At 40.4% G+C, this 26,329-nt stretch overlaps 1 protein-coding gene across 2 annotated transcripts in view; it reads left to right on the forward strand.

The window, feature by feature from the left end:
- The window catches only part of ARHGAP15 (Rho GTPase activating protein 15), a 438,685-nt gene that overhangs the window by 393,833 nt on the left and 18,523 nt on the right, over positions 1–26,329 (forward strand). For both annotated transcript variants that reach the window (XM_044438196.1, XM_044438195.1), the window contains exon 13: positions 14,723–14,828. In XM_044438196.1, the coding sequence (XP_044294131.1) occupies positions 14,723–14,828 (106 nt within the window). The remainder of the gene's footprint in view (positions 1–14,722; positions 14,829–26,329) is intronic.

Genomic DNA, 26,329 nt, shown 5'->3' on the forward strand with positions numbered 1-26,329 from the left:
TGTCACCCATGGCAACCTTAAACCGATTTTAATAGAGTCTATCCTATTATTCATTTAAATTGAGGTGCAAGAGCACTTAGACCAGAGAAATTTGCATTCTGCAAATGAGGATTTGATGAGCAAAAATGATAAGATATATGTTGTATAACATGCCCTATTTTGCTAGCAAATAAACAGCTCTTGAAATTGATAAACTTCAGAATATTTTATCCTCAAATGTTTGTACATAAATGATTAAAATGCATTAGCAATTCTGCTTTTGAAAAAAAAATAGGGAAAACAACACAGTTGTGTTGCTTAAATTTGTAATTAACAAATTTATTACTAATTCTGTTCAGTTTTTTAATATGCTGCATTCCTGAAGAAGAACATTAATACACAATGGCAGAAAGAAGCTAATTTTAAGACTTTGGAGAAATGAATGTCTTTTAATGCTGTGTGTTTCTCTTATCTACATGCCACATTATTGTAATAAGTACATTCAGGAATAATTTCTTTTCAAATATTTTTACAAATCTTGCTCTTATTTGCATGCAAGTAAGTTGTCAGCTTAAATCTTTGAAATGCAAAATATATCTCATTTCTATATTTCATCAAGGAGCCTTTCATGTTTAATAAATTACAACTTAGATCCTCCAAGACTTTGTTTTTCATTAACTAAAAGCAAAAGGATACATTTAAAATCTTAATCACAACCTGCAAGGGTATTTGCATGTTGCTGATATTTGTCTTGATGGAACTTTTAATATTTGCAAACTAATCAGGATAGCAAGGTTATACCAATAATTTCTGCAGACAATAAATGCTTCGACAGTTTAGTCTTTTCATTGCACCAGGTTGTTTGAGCTGGCCAAAACTTAACCCTGATGGACTGGAATGCTTCACATGGATTCATTTGCTTATAGAGAACATCCCAGAAAAGGACAATCCTTAAGTACTTTAAGAGGTTTCAGAAGGCATTTTTATACAAATCTATCAGGATTAATTCTGTATAAATATATCTGATCACATAGTGGATAGAGTTATCTGGAGGCTGAGCAAATAAGGAAGAATCCACGCCTACTACTCTGCTGATACTCCATAACACTAGAAACTGATGAGCTTCTGTCTCATGGATGATATGACCCTTAGTTTAGCTCAACATTCTAGCTCATCTTTCCAAGGGCCTACTGATGGTCTCTTTGTAATAAGGTGGGTCATCTCATCTTATCAGAGACAGAAAGCCTGACAGCTGGCACCATTTCCTGATCCTGGGGTTCTCTGGGGGCAACAGCAGTATGACGTTACAAAAAAGGCAAACTTTTGCTGAACTCAGTGCCCTGAGACCCTTACTTAATCCCCACCCCACTCACATCCCCTGAGTCAACTATTCTTTTTAACAAAACCAGTTCAAAAATAGTCAACACATCTAGTAGGTAGTTAAACTGACGTAACATGCATGTTGTTTTGTGAGCTAACAGGTTAAATATGGCTTTGCTTTAAGTTTCCCATCAAATTCGTTTTTATAGAGAAATCTCTGAAAGCAGAAGGGGTTGAGGGAGGGTGAGGTAAAAAGAAATAAATCATTGTAGTCTCAGGAACAGTAATCCTTGTTGAGGATTTTGGCTGATTGATATAAATAACATCGTCCCAGCCATCTGTCCGAAGAGGGACCTTTCCAGTTAGTGTTAAGCTGCAACGGCAGAATAATTAATGAATGGTGTCCTTTGTGCTGGTAATAAAGACAAGACAAATTATGTTATAATCCAACTGCTGCTCATTTGTCACAGCCAAATAAAATGTCAAATAAAAGTGAGGGGGGCCCAGTGTTTGTTTAATGGACTGCAAGCTACCTGTTTGTATCCCTGACAGACAACTATAGTATAAGTTCTGGGTGTAGAGAGCAATGAAATGCTGTGAGGGATATTTAGTAAGAGGCAAATCCCCGTCTTTTTCTCCCTTTCTTTTCAGAAGGGCAGGGCAGCAGAGAAAGAAAATGTTCACAGCCTTCAAGAGCACAAGTCTTAACGATATAGCTATAATACCCCATTTTCCTCAGAGGAAGGTTGGTTTATGTTACAGAGTGCAAAGGAAATTGTGATGGGTGGAAAAAATAACAGCTTCACAACAGGCCTGATGCTGCAAATCTGTAAGAATTTGCTTGCATTCTCATCCTCCCTTTTCAGGACAGACATATTCATCCAGTTACTAGGAAAAGCAAATAATGAAAACATAGCTGGGATTTAGCACAGTCCCATCGGGAATTACCTATGATCGAGGGCAGGGCTGTACTTCCTCAGAACATGCTCCTGCTGTAAAAATTCACAAACCTGGCATTCATACAGGCATCTGTCGCTTGCTCTAATGCCAGTTCATAGTATACATACAAACATCTGCTTCCATGCACAAAGGGATACAGAACGCTTGACAGGTCTGTGTTAGCAGGGTTCGCAATGCCAGTTCTTTATGCAAAAACCCTAATGCTTCCCGTCAAGCCATTAGAAGTGATACAATCAGCCCAGGCCCCATTAAGCCATCAGTGTCCACCTGTGATAAAGATGGCCATTTGTTTTCTTAAAGCCCACTTAATGTCTGCTTAACTCAATTTGTCAGGAAATGTAGAACAATTTCCTCACAGCCTGAAATTTGGTAGTGGTTCAAAGTCAAAAGGCCAGGTCTAGTCTTATTCAAATGATATAATAAACAGTCGTCAAGTCTAAATCCACCCTGGGGAAATAGTGTTTACTTTGTTTGTGTTTTAAAAACAGGGAGAACAAAAGAATAAAATGTGTGTGTCTTTTACTATTAAAAATCCCAATTATTTCTGTGTTCTTCCAGTAGCCTTTTAAAGATTTACCTTTTAAAGGAAGAAACATTTTTCAGTCCTAATATCTGTCACAGAGAAGTATGCAGAATGGTTATTGGTCATATTAGACTCCAGATACCACCATCACTGGCAATTTTGTAGCTATTTTTATACATTTATTTTAAAGGCCCTCTACAGTTACTTTACGTACACACACACACAAACCCCATTTTTATCTTAGCAAGAATAGCTAAGAAGTCAAGATCTTCCAATGAAGATTCTGAATTTTGCATATAGCTCAGTTTATCATTTTCACATATAATCAGAACCTCTGAAAAAGTAGGGCTTCATTAAAATGGAATTAAAGAATTGGACCCTGTATTCCATACACACAATTATCTGTGCTCACTCGGAAAGGAAGATGTTTTCTTATGTAGGAAGTCATTTCCTCCCAACTTAGCTAGCAGTCCCCGCCCACCCCATCTTCTTCTCCTTTTGCCCTTTCCAATTCAGTCATCCTAGCCATCCAACACAGCTCTTTGAACAGACAGCAATGAATCCCTGCAAAAGTCAGTCAAGGGTGTTCTGCTGGAAGAGATCTCAAATCTCCATCAAGCAAACATATTCTAGTTGGTGGATGGTATTGCCTTGCCTTCCCATGCACCTATTTCTTATGCCAAAGAAATAGGCTAAGTACCTATTCTTGTGGGAGGCAGAAATCAGTTTGGTAAGGCATAAAGCACTGTTGGAAATACTATACACCTAGATTAAAGATCCTAGTTATAAACCAAACAATATATAAAAAGTACTATTTTAAGCCACCTATCCCCACTTGTGAAATGTTTTTATGTGTTGCTACAGGGAGCATGCAAAAATAATATGCAAGGAATGCATTATGTATTATTTTTCATACTATTTCTGCTTTTGAAAATAATTTGAGGAAAGCCTATCTGGCTATTTTTGTTTCTCCAGGAAGGGGAAAAAAAAACAGGCTAAAGCCTTCTAACACAGTCTCTGTTGGCTTTAACTGCTTGTTAGGGAGGTGTGTGATAGCCTCAAGTTGTGCATTTGCAGAGAAAATATCACACTATCCAGATGTTCAAGTCTTCTCTTTCTGTGCACATGGAGAACTATGCACAGTACTGAAACTGAACAAAAACAACTACCAGAAAGAGAGATGAACAGATTTGTTTCCTAGTGAAACAAATGAAAGCTAGTCATGAAAACTGGTAATCTCTCCCAGAATCAGACTTTTCCATTTTAGTTATCAAATCTTGGTGGCATTCCCCACCCGCCCCCACTCCACCAGCATGCACGCACACACACGCACACACACACGCACACCCTTTGTGAAAGGAGGCAAATTGACTCTAGGTATTCCAAGCATAAAAATGCTTATTGTATGAGAAGCTGTTCCTGTTATAATTAGGGTCCAGCAAATCAGTGTTTTCCTGTTTGCCGTTACTTGCTGCTACATATTGTCTGTAATGTATGGCACTGTTAAGGAAAAAAAATTGGAGTCAAAGTGACTGGAAAGTTAGGTCTGCTCTGTAGCACTGTGAGATTGTTGACATCTGCCGAGGTTGGAGAGCTCAGTAAGCAGGAAATGGAGTGTCACTCTGAGTGGTAGTTTACCATTATCCTGGCATCCTAATGAAGTGTCTGCAGTGCACAGAGCTTCTGGATGGCATCTTAACGCACGGCTAAGCAAAAGCACTTCTCTCCTTGTCACTGTCATCCATCTGCCTGCACCCTACTGTAGCCAATGGGATGGAACCATGCTACAATGTGCTATAAGCCATTTAGAGTTGCACATTGCATAATCAGTCCCATCAAATATGTAAAAAAAAAATGACGATGATTGGTTATTTTCCCCCAACGATGGCACCTGGAGGTTGAGACATTAAAGTTAAACTTTTCCAAGTATTGTGAGGGTGTTTTTAAAAAAACCCAGTAATTATACATACATATGTGTTAAATGGGAGACAGTTAGAAACTCGTTGTCTTAAGTCTTGCTAATGGACTGAAAAACATGTATGAATATTCATTGAAAAAAGCCTCTTCTTTTTACAGAACACATTTTGTGAACTGATCAACTGATAGTTTAAAACATAGCAAATTAATATTTATTTTACAGCATCCTCCCTTTTTGTAGCAGTGTGTTTAAAAGGAAAATCAATTCATACCTTACTTAGTGAGTATAAGTTAATTTAGATATGTCACATTGGTTTTTAAAGAACAGTCACAATCTAGTTATATCATTGATATTGTCTGGAATGGATGGTTAAGATTTTGACATGGCACATTTAGCCAAAATAAATGATAGATTAGGTAGAAAAATAGAAATAGAAGTAACAGTTTTTATATCTTTTTATACATCTGCCCATCTATATATTTCATTTCTATTTATCAGTCTACACGCACGCACGCACGCGCACACACACACACACACACACTGCTGTCTATACACACGCTTCATTCCCACTTAGTCGTCAGCTGGATTAACCAAACATGTATTCTGTTTTAGCAACATTTCACAGAAGGTACAAGATTTGGTTGCAGTGATGGTGGGAATGAATATTTTTAAAAAGTCAGGCTGGCATAGAACTGCTGCAACTGAGTCAGGGCAATAGAGATTGTCTAAATCGGATGTTTTATTTACATCCAAGAGGGCAGAGCATAATTTAGTTGCCTCAAAATTTTTCACAGACATTAAAACTATAGCAAACAGACCAGCAGGGAAGCTTGCACAGCAGCGCAGTGGGGGATCCTGCCGAGCGTCTGCCCAACACTATGGCTGCTTAGAGCAAGCCTCGGAAGCCTCACATTTTCTCTCGCACTCAAAATCTCAACCTGGTTCACTCTGCTTTTATTTTTCATTGGAAGCAAATGAGGCAGGCTGATGGATGAAGCTGAAAGTCGAAAGGCTTTTCCTGCAAAAAGTTTTCTCCAGCATGAAAGGTGAACAGGATGTAAGCAAGTCTAAATAGCTAAGAAGATTAAAGCAAAGAGAGGGATGTTGGGTTGTCTGTGTGTGTGTGTGTGTGTGTGTTTAAGGAACATAGCATTTTAATTGTTTATGAAGTCTTGTAGGATGTTCTTTAAAAAGAAAAAGAAGAAATGCAGTGAGGCACAATATCATAAAGACCTGGATCAGAGCTGAGTATGGAGGTGAATCATGAATGGCAGTTTAACATTAAACATGCACCACATTTTTTAAAAGTTCCTAGTGAATTAGTTCCATTTATTATGCTCACAGACCAACAAAAGTAATAAAAATAATTGTAAAAACCCAAATTAAAACTAATATAAGAAAAAAGACAACTTATACAATATCTTTAATTGGGAAGATAACAGTATTTTTCCTAATTTGCATTACCGTCATAAAAATTATCAAGAGTTGTTAGTAGTGAAGTAAAATGACACCAGGTCCATCAACCATGAATAATGCAGCAGGACCAAAGGTAGGGGCAGAGGTCAAACTCCACTACCTTGCAACATAATAAATTCATGTCAGGCTGAAATTGTAGATCTATTCCTAGCAAAGGGGAATTATGGGAGACAAACTCTAGATATCCTTTTTGGTAACAAAGTGGTTTGCAGAAAGCACCCATGTCCATTTAAAATTAATGATTGGAAGTAAAATTTATATAGACAGAGTATTTGTTGGGGTGGAAAAGATAAAATTTTGTTTTTGGATTTGTTGTCCAGAAATCAGCCTCTCTGCCTGTAATTCTGTGTGTTCTGTTCTGCATATATAATTCCAGATAAAATCAATAGGCCTACTGTAATTGTGTGAAAAATCACAGCCCAGACTGATGATTCCTTTCTGCACAAGCCTGAGGAAGTCTTTGTGGTTCCTTTATGTTTAAATAAAACAATCACCAAATTGTACACTACATGCAATACTAAAGTTGCTGAGTTGTGGTTCAAGAGCCACATGGGGCTTTTAGAAAGTCTGACCAATGCAGAAAATGAATAGGTATTAAACATCCATTAGTGAGCTTGACCAAGCGTGTATGGTCACTGCATCCCACCATAGCTTATTTATTTGTACAAACCCAGTCAAGCCACAGTGGTGCATTCTGATAGCCATTTGAATGCTCATGCCATAGTAGGCAGTTCCCGTCACTTACCATGTCTCATTTATAGATTAAACCACTCTCACATGGCTCTAAACCAACCCACAGGTCATACAAGGATTGTTTAAGCCAGTGTGTAACCCTCATGTGAACCAACCTCACCGGGTACACATGACGGGACTATTTACTGTAGCTTATATATCCAAAAGGGTGGCTGAGAGTTGCTACATGCCATGTCAATCTGCCCAAAACTGGCCCCTTGGCTAGAGGAGCAATAGGATGTGTCTTGCTCTGTGCCACATGAATCAGTGCATCAGCTTTGCTTTATCAAGCAGATTTTGTTTGTTTGTCCGTTCGTTTTTTGCAGTGCTGGTTTATTTGGTTTTTAAACCAGTTTTTTTTTAAATATGGTATTAAAAAAAAAAAAAAACACCCTCACACACGGAGATCAGTATCAACCTTCCTAATGAAAGAATAGCCTATACTTTCTCAGAATTATAAAAGAGAAAGTGAGTGTTGTGGCAAAATGCCTGGCCTCAGCAGCTTTGTGTGGGAAATGGTGAAATGTGACTGTGATTTATAATGAGAAAAGGTATCTACAACATACAATTTTCTACCTAGCTGCAAATAATAATTCATAGTGATGTCCCTTCCAGATAAAATACCTTTGCTATGGAAGACCCATGTGGTAAGATGATCATGATAAATGTCAGACCAGTGCAGGTAACGGCTTTACAAACCATTAAGATTAGCTCCCTCTTTTTTCCCTGATGATAACAGTAACCATGCTGTGAGCCTATGTGGTAATAATATCTCAGTACTGATAAATGCCAGAGCCATGCAGAGGTGTTTATCATTCCCAGTTCAGAAATGCTGACTAAAGTTACCACATGTTGCCAGTTGTTCTTCTTTTTCAGTTGGTTAACAATTAGCAAATACATTGATTCATAAAATAGTGATATGCAACATTACTTCCATGCTTTAGCGACAGAATGGCTATTTTTCACCATCTTCATTGGTGGCTGTATTCAAAGCTAGAAATGAAAAGGGCCATTTTACATTGTGAAACATAAATTTGGAAGTGTGGATATTTAATTTTATATCCTTTTCTCACCAGAATATGTACAGATTCTCTCTCTCACTTGCATGTGTATATACTCACACTTAAGTGCACACACTATATATACAAATGCATACCCACATATTTTGTCTGGTATACTACAGTTAACATTACGTTGAACCATGGAGTGAAAGCATTCAGTGATAATCGTTAATCAGAATTGTCTATACCAACACAGTTACTAGATCAGGATTGGACTGTGCCTCAGATGTCATTGAAACTCTCTAAACTGAGTATGTAAGACCCATGGTTGTATTACACTCATCTTTGGAGTCTCTGTATGAGTGGGGGCCATCAAATAACCTTGGATCATAAATTCCCCCTCTTTTCATGTAGTCAAGGTGGAGTGAGATTTCTACCATACAACTCCATCTGCAGCTCCTCAACATTATATCCCTCATCATTTCCAGGGGTCTACTAATCATCAAGAGCAGATTTTGAGGGACAAAGGGATTCTAAGTCAGTAATCATCATAATTGCTATAGCTCATTATTCACAATTAGTGATCAAGTCGTAGCCGAGAATGGAGCTGCTTTAAAGGTCACCAACTGAATAGTGTTTTGCTTGCCATCCAGCCTCATTGGTCAAGAAATTATAGGCCAGTTAGCTTAATGTCTGTTCAGGGTAAATTGGATAAACCTAATATTGTACATAAAATTAGTGGGCACATAGAAGGATAAGACCTGTCTTTAAAAAATCAACATGGCTTCAACAAAGGTAAGTTCTGTCTTGCTAACCTTTTAGAGTTCTTTGAGAGTGTGAGTGAACATATGGATGGGCTTCTGATATGTTTACTTGGAAGCCCAAAAAGCCTTTGCTGAAGTCCTTCAGCAAAGACTCATGAGCAAGCTTAATGATCATGGAACAAGAGGAGAGGCTAATGAACCAAAAGCAGAGAGTAGGAATAAATGGCAAATTCTCTTAGTGGAGGAATATAGCAGTGGGGTTTCACAGGGATCTGTATTGGGACCAGTGCTTTTCTACTTATTCACAAATTATCTGGAATTAGTAGTGAGCAGTGCTTCAGATGGCCATGCTTGCTGATGGCACCAGATTATTTAGATGGGTTAAAACAAAGGATTGCAAAGATCTCCAGAAGGATCTTTCCAAACTGAGAGAGAAGTCATCACAATGGCAAAGGAAGCTCAATGTAAGCAAGTGTAAAGTCATGCATTTTTTAAAAATCTCAACTTCTTGTATAAGCTGGTGAGATCTGAGCTTATGGTTACTTACATGGAGTTGCAGTGGACAGCTTGATGAAAATTTCGATGCAGTGTGCAACTGTTGTGAAAAGGAACTTCCATGTTAGACATTATGAAGAAGCAAACTGAAAATAAAACTGCTAAGGCCATTTCTCCATTATACAAAGCTATGGTACAACTGTGCTCAGACAACTGTCTAAAGTTCTGGTCACTACACCCTTAAAATGATAATGTAGAGTTGAAAAATGCAGGAAATGGCAACTAGAATTACTAAGGATCTGGAACTATTCCCTTACAAGGAAAGGTTACTATATCTTAGGACTGTTTCACTTAGAAAAGTGGTGAATAAGGTGAGACATGATAGAAGTCTACAAAATTATGTAAGATGTGAATGGATAGGGAGACATTCTCCCCCTCCCCCATAATTCTAGAACTTCATGTCACCCCATGAAACTGATTGGTCAGACATGCAGGACAGAGAAAAGGAATTTCTTTACACAACACATAATAAATCTAGGGAATTAACTTCCTCAGGTTGTGTTGATGGCTACCAATCTGAATGGCTTTAAAAGGGGATTGGATAAATCCTTGGAAGATAGGGAAACCCAAAGCTTGGTGACTGTATTCTACATCCAATATCAAGATGCTAGCTCTACATCCAACCCTTGTATACACCAGTTGCTGATGAACATGGGTGAGAGGGAGTTCTTCACACAGCTAGTTGGCCACTGTGTGAACAGTATGCTACACTAGATGAAACTTGGACTGATCAAGCACGACTCTTCTTACATCCTTAAATACACAACCAGTAGAGTCATTCATATAGCTTTATAAAAGGAATAGAACATAATGGGTAAGATATTCCATGTTTCCTGACCCACAAGACCTACCACAGTGTGATAAACTCATCACAGGGACTCTGGGACACATGAGAAAACAAATGGATCAACTCTAAGACTATGCACTACCATAAATTTCTACACTGTGTAAAGGTTTATAGCTTTACAGATTCCTATTTTTGTAAAAGACAACACAGAAACATACTTTTTCTGTGAGAATCACATACAGATAGAAACAGTAAAATGTTGTTTTGTTGTTGCCTTCACTGTCCCTGAGTATAGCTGACTCTGGGCGCATTCCAGGGTTCAACTTCATGCACTCAAGCCATCTATTTTGTTTCATCATTCTCAGCTCTGGGATATTCCATGGAGCCATACGAGTGCTGCTACAAAGGGGGTTCTTAGAAGTGATAGTGTTAAATGACCAGGTTACCTCTGTGTTCCATGATTTTGACAAGACTGCCAGGAAACCACCTACAGCTCTCCAGAAGCATCCAGATCCATTGGGGCAGACCATGATAGGTTCCCCACACTTGCAGAGGAGAAAAACTCTAAATCTCATTCCTGGTGCTCTGACCATGACAAAAGGACTGAATAGAAGCCCTCCCCTACACACACACACCAAGCTTACCATCCCCACTCCTGGGCCAGAGTGCTGTTGGAACAGTTCCATTGTTTCCATGGAGTTTATGAAATCCTGAGTCACCCTTGACCTGAATGTTGACATCCCCCAAACCCAACAGTTTGGTGTACCTCAGTATCACATCCTAAACCACTTCCACTTGCTCAGATAGGAGTTTGTGGAATAGTGGGTGTGACTGATTGGGTTGCATGTGAACAGATGGAAAGGTTTCATGATTGTTTTTGACTAACCACAGTCTGCTGTTTCATCTGAACCAAAGCAAATTAGGGTTAGTCTCTACTTTGGTTTATTGAAACAAAATGGGTTTAAACTGTGCATTATAAAACTTACTTGTTTCAAAGAACTATAGCTAAAATGAACCATAATGTAATGTTTCGACATAATGTTTAATTGCAGTTAATCAAAAACAGAATTGAAAGTTTCTGATGTAGGGGCGTGCTACAGATTCAGGCAAATCCCATACTTATCAGCTGAATCAGACAGATTTAGGAGATATCCAAATAAAAATGGGGTTCCTCCAAAGTGAACCGATTCTGAATGTGAATACTCAAGAGAATTGGCATTCAGAGGTGATGCATATCTCCCCAAGGAGACACACACACACACACACACACACACACACACGGAAAACAGTGTTGTGGGAAATGGAGAGAGGGAGAGGGAGAGGGAGATAAGTGGATGTAGTTTTATAACAGACAGCTCTAATTTCTAATCACAGTGACTGGTTTACAAAGGTTCTCAGATTCTAGTGCTTTGAAGAAGGGATGCTGAAGTAATGTATCACAGTTCTTTGCCAGTTCTCTCGCCGTCTCTGAAATATTAAAAGATGTTTAATGGAACCTGTGTGATCTGAAAGGATGTAGGAATGCATGTCTAGCACTGTATGCTCCACATCCTTCGCCCACCATTGCTCCATTGTAGCTCTGTGACTTTGGAGCCAATTGACCAGAAAATAAACGAAAATGTCCTAAACCACTTTTCATTCAATTTAAATTTCCAGTCCATAACACTGCCCTTCTGAAACTTTGCAGGGGTTTTTGCCTAGGGATACTTATATGAGAGCCAGTGTAGAGTAGTGGTTTCAGAGTTGGGAGATCTGGGTTCTAGCCCCTACCCAACCATGAAGGTCATTGGGTGACTTTGGGCCAGTCATGGACTCTCAGCCTAACCCAGCTCATGGGGTAGCTGTTAATGAGGTTAAAAATGGAATGGAGAATGTATGTAAGTCATATGAAAGCACTGATCCTACCCTTTTGATTGTTTTTTCACGTTTTTTAACTAGAGCCATCACTATGCTATATATCATAATCACCCACAAAAATGTAGGAGAATAAAAAGTCCACCCTTTTTTGAAAACATCCCAGACTGTAATCGCTGCTCTTGCACAAGTTCCCCGCACCTGCAGTGTTTCTCTGAAACTTAGCAGGCATGGTTCACTCAGGAGGAGTAATCGTACCTGCATATTTCATTCATTTCAGCTATGAAATCAAAAAGTTCTTGGCTTTTCTCCTTCTTTAAAAACAAAAATAAATCTTTTTTTTAATGTGGCTCAAAGTTGAATTGAGTGGCTTTGGAATCAGTTCACTTAGAAGTGGGATGTTTTCTGAACTGATAAATCAGGGTCTGAGCCAACATTCCTTCCTCGCATTTTGCCAGAGGAAGAGAGAAAAGGTGAAATTGTGAGCCCAGAGCTCACTTAGGCTGGTTCTCATAATGATAAACCAACCATAGAGTATCACTGCATCCCAATACTGCTACCAAGAAGCAGAAAAGGAGTGGCAAAGAATGACCTTAGGCCATTAAACCGATCCTGATGTAAGGTCTTCAGAGGCTTCCTGTGTATTTCTACCAAAAGAAAAAGTATCTCATCTTTACTCAAATGCCTCAGTGGTAGGAGTATTAAAGTAATGAGAACATTATTTTAATGGTTAAAAAGGGACTGGATAAGGCCAGGAACAAGATTCAGGTTATCTAAAACCTGCAGCATGTAAAATTGTTTCTCAGTGCCAGGGGCCTCAAACGTTTATTTTATCTTATCTTTTGCAAATGAAAGCACAGCTATACATACTTCAACATCTCATGCAAATATCTTAGACAGAAACCATATTTTAAGACATGAAACCATTAATCGTACAAACAGTAAGCTTATCCTGAGACAGTCAGCAGCAACACTGTTATCACATCATCAAAAGAAGTTTCACATCACAAAGGCGATTATAGGTCTCAGTCTCACATTCTTTCATTACTAATTGTTTTCTACAAAAAGGCAGTTTTGAAATGATGGAAAGGATACCAGGCAAGGGACAGGAGTAAACCAAAGGTGCCAACACAGCTAAGAATTGATCACTAAAGAGCATAAATAATAAGCATGCAAGCACTGATGATATGTTGCAAAAATGCATCAGAGATATACGTAAAATAGCATGTTGAGTGCTATGGCAGGGATTCCCAACTCTTGGGGGCCAGTAGGGACACTGTGACTTTTTAGGCAGTAGTATGGCTGCTGTCTGAGAATTCTCATGAGAAGGCTAAGTGCCAAGCTTAAAAGAAAAGCAATTCACCCAAGAACTTTAAAAACCATCAGGGACAAGGGACCTGACATGCACCCAGGATGGTAACTGTGCTAATGCACCATGTTTGGGATCCCAGATCGAATGACTGCATAAGATTTTCTACACACATCAGTTTTCCTCCAATCTTTTCCTCCGATTCAGACCTATAGTCTGAAGCAGTATTGCTCAGTTACCACTTTCTTGAAATGAAAAAAATTCTCATAGAAAATCCATAGATGAACAAATTACAAAGTATGTTCCCTGAATGGTGATATTTTAAGTCATAATCAGTAATATTAATTATATATTATATGCTCTATTACAAATCCTCTTGCTTTTTTCATTCATACTTGGAGAGAGACTTGAAGGTATCTGAGAAACTTCAATATTCATTGCTGCTCATCTCTACCTGTACACAAGAAGGCCCAGTTGTTTACATCTGCAGGTAGATTAGCACATCCAATTGATGTAGTTATTTATTTTAGGCAGAGAAACATACAGATGATGCACTAGTCACAAAAACTTTTTCAAATTACCTTGATTGGCCCAGAAAACACTGAATGTCAGTGGCCTGTCTTCTCCATGAGCACAAATCTGCCTGTGCAAAGATGCTCTCCTCTCTCTGCTCTGTAGCTTTCCAAATCAGGAGCACACAAGGCCCTCTTTGCAAAAATGAAGACATTGCAATAATGTAAGGACCAATCCTTGGCCATTCTTGTGCCTTCATGGGCCTTGCCCCTTCCCAAAGACAAGATCTGATTGGTTCATATTGCTGCTACTCAAAATGCCATTTTTTAAAAGTGGTTTTTAAAGGGTGGTCCATAGGCTTGCCCAGCCAGCTTCTACCTCTCACTGCCACTTCAATCTGCTCAGAAGCCAGAAATTTCCTTCAAGCCAACTTAGCAACAGGTGAAAGCAGCCACCTTTGGCGGGTGCAGAGGAGGAGGAGCTGCCGCCGCTACTGCTGTTGCTTCCAAGTTTAAAAAAGAAAGGAAAGAAGGGTGGGCTGGCTGGGTAATGGTGCCTTGTGTATGGAGGCCTCTCAAGTAAGGAACTTGCTTGACGCCTCTCTCAAAAATATCTCCTTGGGGTCCTAGGATGTGGCACTAGGGAAGGGAACAGCCAGTCATTAGGTAGAGGAACTTTCCACTTCACTAGACTCTTCCACCCCATTTTGGCAATTTCCTCTTCCTGCTACAGCCCACTGCTTCACTTTACTCATCAGCCCTGAAGGCCCCCTGATGCTGAGAGGCTTTGCAGGAAGAGCAGGAGATGATAATTAGAAAGTGGGATGAGAAGTGTGCGTGATGCGTGTGGACCTCCACTTATGCGAATCCAGATACTATCAGCTGGTATTTTGTTTACAAACAGGTACAGTTATAAGTGCTTCAACTTTTAACTTCAGATTCAGACTGCTATTCATAGTTTCATACACTCAGGTTAAAAAGAGAAAGTCAAATGTTACCATAGCATTCATAACTTTTTTTCTCTCTTTTCAGAAATCCAAGACAACGACGATAGAGTGAAATCTGTCAGAGACCTTGTACAGAAGCTACCAAGACCAAATTATGACACAATGAAAATACTATTTGAACACTTGAAAAAGTAAGTTTTCACTGTAAAATTTGAAGTTTTAATGGAGGAACCTGAGAGTTAGAAACAAAAGGAAAAGTGTCTTGATCTCAGGTTTGGATGTTCAACTGGAACTTCTTGCAATGCTATTAGTAATAAACATTCTGTAGGTTGAATTTTAAGAGATGGTTCAAAATCTTCACCTAATATGGACATGCCCAAATATATTTCTCAGAGCAAATCCTGAGGTTCTGAGTCAAAATTGGATCAATAACATTAGTTATTTTGTTTTTGTATGTATCTTCTCTTTTCATGTATAAAACAAGGGTAAGTTCCTAGTGAGATATCAAAATGGTCATACAGATAAGAGAAACTGATTATCGTATCTCCTCACATCCCATCATTTCAGGTGTTGTTGCTGCTGCTACTTTTCTTCAATATCAGAGATACCCAGAGAGAAAAGTGCACAGGACAAAGAATGCTTCATCTGCAGATTTCTTTCTTATATATAGATTAAATCCAACATCACCCTTGATCCATGAATAGGACAGTTATATGAATAAACAAGCATGGCCACCTGCATCACACTTAGTTTAAACCTTAGATTTAGCCAGCTATGGTGATTCGAATATTCAACACTCTTCACTGTGTTTGTTTTACAAAACAAATAGACCTGGGAATTAGAAGGGTGATTAGGAAATCAGCAGACACCTCTGTTAGGAAGTCACCCATGAAGCAGAGCAGCACGTTGTGTCTCACATAGAATATGAAGTGGCATATAGAGCTTCATGCCCACTCTCTGGAAAGCAGTGTGCATGGCAAACAGACTCAGCCATCTTTTAATGAGTGCTGCCTTTCTAATGGGGTTTTGGTTGAAATCATTAGTTCTCAGAATGCAGAATGCATAGGTCTTTTATGTTGTTATCAGGATAACAAAGCTAGAACTGAAAAAGTGTATGTGGCTATATGATGTCACTACTTAGTGAAGCAAATGCAAAGACTGAAAAGGTGGATTTGACATTCTAGGAAGGCCATGTCCTCACTTTACTGAAGTCCTTTTAGTGGAAGCTGCTCAGAGCCTACTCTAATATCTGGCATGCAGATCATTGTTTTTAAGATACCCTTTGAACTAGAGTGTCCATGTGTCTTATTTTGCACAAGATGCCCCCCTCTTTGAAGCTGTCCTCTGCTGAAACAGCTGTGCCCAGTTCAAGTTTAGTTTAAAGATGAAGAACCATCTATAGTATGGTGAGGCCTTCAAGTTGCCCAGTGTGTACAGTTTCTATACAAATCTGTATATTCTTTCATTGTCCTTTGGGTCCAGACAACATGACAGACCAACAATGGTTAAAAAAAACCCCACCATGGTTCGCCATGTTGTCTGAAGCCAGAATTATGATTTCCATGGTCCTGCTTTGCAGCTACCACAGAATTGTCTGGAAAGAGTGGCAACTGCAGTTGCTGCTTCAGCCACCCAGCTTCTATGTGCAGACCAAGGAGGAAGAGGCATGTGACAGAGGATTGCATTTCAGGCACAGTGGCTGACAGGATACATGCCCACAGGAGTTGGACTGAGAAGGGAAACCACAATAATGTAGAAACCTCTTGATTATCTGTCAGCTAGATCATGGTTAAAAAACAAAACAAAACAAAAAACAGGGTTGCTTGTCTTGCTTAAGCCACCTTTATTGGCTTCCTTTGTGCAAGGAGTAAGTGATACAAACATTTGCCCTTCCTTAGTAGTGCTTTAGAATAATTTAACATCATGGTCCTGTAAGATGATTATTTATATGTCAGCCTTTTTTTGCCCTACAACTCATGTCAGAGGTTGAAAAGTTAAATACAACCACTACTGTGATTTTTTGCATGACCTTTAATTTTAAAAACTTGCACTTTACCATGATTTTGCCACTCAATTCAATGGAACAGCTTCTTAACCTTAAAAATAAGTAAGTAAGTAAGGGGGAAATCCTGAGGATTGCATCCTTGGTGCTCCTACACCCCGAAACCCAGAAGCCAGGGAATGATAGAGGCAGTGCCCACATCCTTTCTCCTCTCACACTGCAAGTCAGCCAGGAAGCTGTCATTGGTCATCTACCTGCTGGGCTCTTATAAAACCTGTTATCTCAAAAAAGTCAGAGACATGTTTAACATGCAATGTGTCACAGGCATGCTGCTTTATCTATCCTTCTTTGTTAAGCAGGAGAAGTTTTTGCTGTTGCAGTAGTCAACAATAAATAAGGGCAAACCATACATCCGAATAATAGGCCAGCAGGTTAATCCAGTAAATAACCACACCGCTCCATATTTTATACTTATGTGTGGTGCTCCACAGGGATAATGCAATAGCCTTTGCTTTCCTTTGGATGGAAGAGCATTGGAGACTTACACTGTCCTTTGCAGTGTTGACATATTTACAGATTAAAAGGTGGATTTAATGGGAGCAAAAATACTTTTATAAGTGGCAGCATGACTGCTGATGTTTCCTCAGATTCCCAAAGAGCAACTGCACCCAAGGCTGCTTCAGGATGCATTTTCAGCTAACAAACTCTCATTTCTGTATGTCCAGATTAAAATAGCAAGCATCTTCCAGCTCCCTCCCTGCCCCCATTCAGGGCCAGCTCTATTTTGGGGACAGGCTGAGCACCATGCTGCCCACAGCCACATCTATCTAGTTCGCAGTGCGCCATTCTCAGGGAGGCTGCTGACTGCTTGGGCCTTCCTCTTCTCCCCTCTCCCAGTGCTACTGGCAAATGATGCTCCTCACTGCAGTCCCCCTGCAACCAGTATGGCCGGCTCCCTCTCCTTCCTTCTTTGCATGCTGCTTGCTCCTCTCCAGGCCCACTTTTGTGGAAGCAATGGAGAAGGATGCCTGCTGTGCTGCCATCATGCATTCAACCTTCTCCTCTGAGATGAATGAAAGAACAGGGATTGCTGTTGGGAAAGAAAAAAAGAGAGGCAGGAAGTCACTGCCATTGCCACCCCGTTAGGCCCGGGGGAAGAAGCCATGTGAGATTGTAAAGAAGAAAGTAACTGGGATTGGTTGCTGTTCCCCAGATGGCCACATCCCTTCCCAGTTGCCCCAACTCTGGATCACTTGGCTGATTCTAAGCACTTTTTGGAGTTTTCCCACTACTCTAAAAGGTCCTTAGGCTTAGTTACTTGCAATAATAGCTTTACGCTACAATATACTACAATTTTATATTGGGCCCCACTGTTTTTGCCCTTGGATCTACCCCCTTTGCCTTTGCCCTCTCCCACCACTGGAATGCAGCCCCAGAAAGCAACTCCAAAACTGAATTCAGACCTCAGGCTGCAAGAGGTGCTCCGCTTGGCCAGAGTATAAGAACCAGTAGGCGCCTCCTGGCCCCTGATACTGGCAGCCAGTCCTTCTGATAGGTGTGATAAAGAGAGATTTCAGGACACTAATAACATCAGGCTCATCTTTTTAATTCCAGGATCACCCATTAGCTGTTATGCAAACCCATTGAAATTGGTCAATTCACAGTAATCAACACAGCCAAGTTCATAATCCAAGTTATTCCAAACAGTCAATTGATAGTAGATGACATTTCCCCAGCAATAAGTCTAGCTGCAAAGGGGGGGATGTGAATTTCTGTTCCTACAAATCTTCCCTCATCTACATGTCTGTTTGATGTGATTCAGTCCTTGCAGGAAGTGCAAGATCTCAGTTGTTGCTCTGACAGATGTTACAAAGAAGTTGCCTCACTCCCCTTCATCAAATAAGCTCTTCTTCCTCCATCTTTTTTGCAATTTTCTTCAAACTTAATATAAGTATTGTTGAACTTAATATTTGAAAGGGGTTGTAATTATTTCCTTTAGATTGGGCTTATCTTGCAACACCTTTCAGTGTTACCAGACTGATATAATCTAGTGCTGACCACTTCCTGTAGAATGTCCTTGTGATCACTGATCATTGCTCAAAAATATAATAAAACCACACATACATATACATGCACATGCATGCACAAAAACACAGAGAGAGAGAGAGAGAGAGAGAGAGAGAGAGAGAGAGAGAGAGAGATGAACATATGACTTTGGAGCTGTTCGTACATAACACTAAGCAATACCAGCAAGTTACCTTGTTGCATGTTCACAAGGTAGCTAACTAGTCATGCATAATTTCCGTCTTCCCACTAAATGGTGGCACGTATCCCATCAGCCCCCATGGCTGGGAAGCAGTCCCAGCATGCACTGCTGCGATCTGCCCGACCTGCCTCTTCCTCATCAACCTGGGTGTGTTTCAGCCAGCTGTGGGGATTTTTTTCCTGCTGCTCTGCAGAGCAACGTCCTACTCACTACAGTAGCACTGCTGTTTTAGAGGAACACTGGAGGAATGTTGCTGCTCTGCTCTGCACCAACATGCAAGCACACACACACACACCTCTCCCCGCTCCCTCACTGCACATGTGTCCGCTCCACACTCACACATGTGCAGGACTTGCACTTGCTGCCAGGGACTGCCTTCCCCTGCACCTAGGCCCATGGAGGGCCTCTACGAGGGCACCCATGCCAGGGATGGAGGAAGTATGTCCTGTGGAACAGTTTCCCATCTACCTAGAAAGAGGAAAATATTCATTGTGCAGCTGTGGCAGGGAGTGGGGGACAGTGGGGCTTGTTCAGAGTGCGTAGGAATGCCAGGGGCAAGATAAAAGTGGCAGGGGGAGCAGGAGTCCTGGACTTCCTAGGGTGTTTGACCTGCTTGCGAGCCTTCACACAGCCAGCATGTTCCTCTTGTGCAAACCTGCCCTCACAAGGGGAGAGTGCTGGCTCCCAGGGTAGAACACTCATACTCCCATTCAGGGTGCCGCTCCAGCAAAGTGCAGCACCAGACAGGAGAGCACAGCATGCTGCCTCCAAGGTCATTGCTGCTAGAGAGGGTGCTGCACCATGCCCAGCTGCTGCTGGTATTCGAGAGTTGCAGCTGGGTATTGGAATGCAGTCTGTGGACTGAGGGGCACAAGCAGCACAAGACAGCCAATCAGAGTGTGACTGAAGCTGTTTCAGCAGTTGCTAGGCAAAACAGGATCACAAAAAATGGGGGCTGGAGCATCTGCTACTCCCTCTGCGCTCTTGCCACCAAACATCGCAATTGGGTTTACATGTAAGGACAAGCAATGCTGAAATCAGGAAACTTAGAACAGACTTGATTCAGTCTCACCATGTTTACTGAAATCACAGATGATGACAAGCCATTCCTGCCATGGCTTGCATTCTGTGTGGGCCCAGCCTTTGGTTCTGTTTCATCAAACAAAGAAAGTTCTGGAAGAGTTTTCCCATGCTTTCTGAATAATTTTGCAGTGCAAAATTCTGCCACTCAAGAACCTAAACAAAATAAGTAACAATCAGCTTGCCTTACATTGTTGCTTCGGCTGTGACAAATGGGCCAAGCAAGGTAAGACAGAGGTCCATACTGTGATATGCTAGCAACTAGTCTATTGCTAGTGTAGTAAACATATCCACAGGACCATACATTAGCAATGCTTAGATCTCCCTTGCACAATGTTCTAAAATACTTTTCAGCTTATGTTCAGGTTTGCAATAGATGAATAGGAGCGCTAGCTTTATTGGTGAAAATCGGGTTGCGCACCTGTTTAAACCTTCTCCAAGTTAGAAAAAAGCTCTTTCATTGCTGTAAGTAATTTGCATGGATTCATATCACAATAGTGGGCAATATCCAACATTTGTCTATTCTGCATAGTATTAACTTTGGATATAACCCAAAGTCAATGACTTTGGTGTTTTCAGGGGAATTTTGAATTGCAGCAAAAGTCTGCATAGATCCTCATACAAAATTTGGCCCATATTGACTGATATCCATTGTCAATCTGCTGGTAAGGTGGCTTGATCAGAAAGTTATGTTCTGGGTCCAAACTCTTCCATCAATATATGCATTCCTTCTCTCAGTGGTGCTGGAATATCAAACTTTTTGGCATATTCGTATATTAGAACTGAAATGGAAGTCTCTGAGATGGCATGCACAAGAGTAGGGTATTCACAAATTTATTTAAAAGCTGCGGTTTCTGAATTTTTACATCCAGGAAACAGGTATTCATTGACTATAGCCCAAGTACCACTGTGAGTCCTGCAACTCTGGAAACCAGAATCACTTCATAAACAAACCTATAATTTATGACCCAGTATAGTTGTGGAATCTCAGGAGAGAGAATATGGCTTCAAGTGGCCTTCCACCAGTTGTGGAAGAATGGAAATCTTTCAGCTGCAAGATAAGGCTTGCCTCTCATTTATATCCTGAGACAGTGGAAGCCAGGCAGGAAGAGTTTGGGGATCTCACCCAGGATGAAACAAGCACTTACAACGAAAGGACAGGTTTGTCCGGTCCGAAGTATCTCTTGCTCACAGACTAGAGTTCCCTGTCAAGATAGCAGGGCCCTAGCAGCCCCTCCCATGTATGTAAGCTGGTGTACAGGATGAAAAGCTTTTTCTGGGAACAACTTCTTTAGATCTTGGAACACTTTCTTGCCCGGATTTTTCACAAATCTTAAACTCTTGTCTGCCATGGCTTCTGTGATGCAGAGACTCTGACTTGCAATTATTGCATAGTTTTCTGTGTAACTTTTGATAGAGTTTCCTGATCAATGGTGATCTAGATTGGCTTGCCAGAACGTGCAAGAAAGCCCAGCCTAGCATCCGCTGATGATTCCCTTCGCATTGTAGATGATCCTAGAGCAGTGATAGATCATGTGGTGACCCTTCAGAGGTTGGGCAACAGATCCAATGAACTATTCTCAGACAGGTGCCAGTGGGGAAAGGGCTGTGAATGCCCTGTAATTGCAGGTGCCCTTGGTAGTATTCCAGATCCCAAAGGCCTCTGCTCCTTGCCACTCATTTGCCCTGGATTTTGACTCAAACAAGGCAAGACCTCAAAGCTTAGAAAACTTGCCTCTCCTTTTAAGGAAGAGCGTATGAGAGCCCTTAAGTTTGCGCCTGAGCCAGGGTCAGAAGAACTCACACAGCATCACTGCTGCACAATTTAGTCTAACAAGGAAGTTAATGATAGCATAGGTCAGGCACTACCGATAAAGTAGATCCCATGTCGTGAGAAAGAGTAAGATACTCTTATTCTTAACAGTAAGAATAAAACAAGTAAGTTGCAACTGGAAAGTGTTGTAATAGCAGTTAAAATGGGCTGAAATGCAACCAAAAAAGGAAAGGAGATGAAAAGTGTGGCATATTTTCTTCACAGGCCCCCTGCTGTGCACACTCAGACAAAATATTGAATCCTGCAAAGGTGATTTCCTTGCGTTTTTACAATGCCATAGTGAGGAGGAACTGGCTGCCTTTTACATTGTTTAAATGCTCAAAGTATTGTGTTTAATGTTCCCCTATCTGACCCTAATGATAAATCATGATTAAAAGGGAGAAGGAAGATCGAGAATCCCTCGTCCTCATCCCTCTCCCCGCTTCTTTAAGTGGAAAGCACTGAACCCAGATGCCCAACTGTGGCAGAGAGTCTTCCAGCAACAGCATCTGGCTTCTTGGCAATCACTTGCAGGCAAGTTGTCTGGGGAGCTTTGCAGTTGCCTCTTGGTTTATCACGTGGATCAGTTACTGTGGCCTATCTGGCGGCTCTATCCAAGCAGAAGCCAATTCCTTTTGATTCACCTTTGATTTTCAGAAACTTGTTCATTCCATTTTTTTTAATGGTTTGAAGCCACTTGTGTTTTGCTGTAGGGCAGCCCTCGCTTGCATATCCAAACATCTTTTCTCTTTCTGCCAGATACAAAATCATCAGCCTTTCTGTCTCGCCATCAACACTGTTAGTTCTTTTAATAACGTCTTCAATCAATTTCACTGCCCCCTGTTACACAGCAGACAAAATTAATCACAAAAAGGGGGAGATGATAAAACCCCACAAATATCCATGTTATTTAGCACAGCTCCTTTTTCACACAGAATATGAACACGCTGCAAAATTGAGGTGGATTTTTTCCCCCTGTGCAAAAATTTGGCTTCATCCTCAGTATTTTCAAAGCACTCTGAAGTGAAAAGCATCCAGCACAACTGAAATCCACATCACACAACAATATATCTCATGCTGGTTTTATTGTTTAGCAGAGATCTCTCACTTCAAAAACTATATTTAACAAAGGCGATTTATTTTTACCTTATATATATATATATATATCTTAGCCAACAACCCACATCTAAGAAGAATGCAACAGTAGCTCATGCAAAAGGAAGCAATGACAATGTGATGACAAGTTCAGCAGCGATATGCAGAATGCTGTGGATAAATCAAAAATTAAAGCTATTGTATGACAGCTAGGAACACTTAGCAAGCGAAGTCTGCAAAATTTCCATTATTATTATATTTCGGATGGAAGAAAGATGCAGATTATCCATGTGATTTCCATTTGCTCAAGTCTGTTTCTGTAGGTTCATACCAGCATAGATATTAAACTCATGCTCATTAATTCCCACGTCCCACCATATGGGGCTGAATGAAGAGGTGTGACTCTTAAGGATTATGCAGACCTTAAAATATAAAATTAGGCATAGTTACTTGTATGGAGGGTGTTTTTACACATGCCATTATGGCTCTTATCCTATATACATTTACCTAGGAGAATCTCCACTGAATTAAATGAACTTAGTTCTAAATGGTAGTCCATAGGTTCATATGTAAGGTAGCAGTAATGGAAGTTCTGACCTGGATGGGATTTGCTTCAAGGACTGGAAATCCTACTTTACAGTATTTTATTATTAAACTTCATTTGGGCATCTCTAACTGCATTTGTGCTGCAGCATTTTTAATCTCGCAAATATATTCCAGGCAGCATAATGGTTACATTCAAAACATTGGAAATTCAAAAGTCACCATCAATGTAATGTGTGAAAATCCCCTTAGCATTTTACTGACAATGTATAGATCAGAGAGATTGCAAAAAATCAGGAAGGCTGAACTATGTGGCTCTTCTTAGTTTCCAACAACATTTTACTATAGACATTTATCAATGGAACTTGGCCAGTTCAAATCCCTGGCCTAATCCATTTGGCTGAATTGTCATTGACATGGTGTACTGGCAGCTTCATAAGCCACCAACAATGTTCCCATGTTCCAGCTGCTGGATTCCAACTCTTAGTAATGGATATGAGAGATCTGTATTTTGAAATTCAGTACTGGAACGCGAGATGGATATTTATCATTAGAACTAACTCAGGATAGTTGCAATAATGAGATAAACCATCCTCCCCATCTGAGATGATGTATACCTCTTAGGCACCTACTAATTTAAAGCCATTGGGGTAGTTAGGCAGCTGTATTCCAAACTTCGATGGAGCAGATGCTGGAATCAATAGTACTTAATTTTTAAGCTGTTATCCGAAACAGCAATTCATAACAATCAGCACAAGGACCTAAGCACACAATCACAAATGGTCAGGATTTGGTCTTTGATGCAGGCACTTCTATCACCTTCATTATGAAATGATCCCATCCTCTGCCCACAAAACCATGGAGTACACCTCTCAATTTTGCATCATTATTGCTCTGGATTCACAACAAGCTTTTAGAAAGTCTTGGGGTTTTTCCATGTGAGTATATTGTTATAAGCCCATTCATTGTATTTTCATTGTTTCTGATTTTATATTCTGTAAGCCCTCTCGAGACATTTAGTGAAAAGACAGGATAAAAATGTTTTATTAAAATTAAAATTCACATAGCAAGCATGCACAGAAGCAAAACAGGGAGCAGGATCGCCCCTGCTGATGCTTCTCCTGACCATCACCCATTGATTTCAAGCTTGGGATACCATGTATATAAGCTGTAGGTATAAGGGTTCCCCAAAAAGCATCAGAACCCCATTTGAATGCAGGATGCTGGTGCCCTCATTCAACACTTATGTGGCATTAGCTGCACTGCTAAAATAGGACTGGCCATACTGTTTTGCACCAACGATTTCTCTCTGCCACGCAGCAGAAAGAGCAGGTAAGAAGCAGGTTTTTTGTTTTCTCTTTTTTTAGCATTAACGATCTCCTCTGGTACCTTTATACTGATCCCTTTCAAAGGCAACAAAAATCAGGGTATGCACTGCAAGAAATAACAATCTGCCTCTTGGTTTTTAGCAGCTATCATAGTTGCCTGTTTTGCAATCACTGCAAGATTAGAAATTCTGAGACAAATTATAGACCACATTCCCATGAAGAGCTACAGATTTTCATATGAGTTTGAAAGTTAAGAGCAAGTCTGCAAAGTGGAATGTTGGAATGCACTCTACTTGTAATGGGAACAAAAATGCTGGCAGCGAAATACAAAAAGGGGAAGAGAGACCTAAATCACAGCACAATGACCTCCCTTAAGGCATCTGCCAAAGAGACGGTGTTTTTAGGCAGCTTCTCCAAAACAGCGTCTTGATGTCTATGCCACATACAGATTTATTACTGCGACTGAGAAACTGGAGGGGAGAAAATGTCGATACTATGCCTAAGTAACATTGAGCTTTTGGTCATAGAAAAGACTCCAGTATTGTGGGCACCACACCCACACCTACTGATGTGGTCCCAGTTTTTTTTTCCCTTTGGAGGCACCTAATTAAGAAAACCTTGACTCATTTACATGGATACGTTTGATCTAAATTATACTCCAAACCACACCAAATTAGGAGCATCTGTGAACGTGAAATGTTTGTTCCCTTAGAATGGTAGAATGGGGCCAGCTCTGGACTGCACATGTTCAAGTGACGAAAAATATTTCAGATGTAGCATACTTCTGAGACCTACTTTTCCACTAATAATTTGCAGTGAGCTAAAGTAGTATCTCTCTCCCTCTCTCAACCCACAATCATTACAGGCTGTCTAAAAAGTTTCACTTTTCAACATTATTTGTTCTGAAGGAAAGAGAGAGAGAGAGAGAGAGAGAGGTAAATGGCCACCTACTTCGTACATACTGATGTGGCTGAAGCCAAAGAAGCAAATCTAGCGATTGTCAAGAGCTGACGCTGATATTCAAGTCTAATGCCAAGACAATATTTCCTTAGAACTGAGCAGAAATCTGTTCTCCAGTGAGTCATCTTGCAAAATCCGCATACATTTTGCATTCTCAAATGTATACCTCTACGTAAGAAAGAAAACGTTATACTGGAATGTGCACTAATATCTCCTTGGAAATCATTCAGGAATCTGCACCACAAATATTTCTGCAGTTCTTGCCAGGATTGTATTTCACTGCTTGGGTTCTGTATGAGGAGGTACCTGCTCTGATTAGGTGCCTTCAGCAGCAACTGCTTTGAATGACAGCAGGAGAGTAAACAAGAATCTACTAGACACTAAGAGCTAAAACAGCCATTGCTTTGAATCCATACCTAGCAGCACTGTTCACCACTATTAGTCCAGAGAAAGCAGAGCAGGCTCACTCTGGATAAGGACCCTAGAATGGGGATGGGTGGTGGTGGTTCAGATCTTGATGGGGACCCCGTGCCTTCTCTAAGGAACACATGAAGCAAGGCATAGGCACTAGATACAGAGAAAAAGCCACGGCCCTACCTGCAGCG

This window comes from Varanus komodoensis, unplaced genomic scaffold (assembly GCF_004798865.1).
Source record: "Varanus komodoensis strain SLA01 unplaced genomic scaffold, ASM479886v1 scaffold32, whole genome shotgun sequence".
Taxonomy (NCBI): Eukaryota; Metazoa; Chordata; class Lepidosauria; order Squamata; family Varanidae; genus Varanus; species Varanus komodoensis.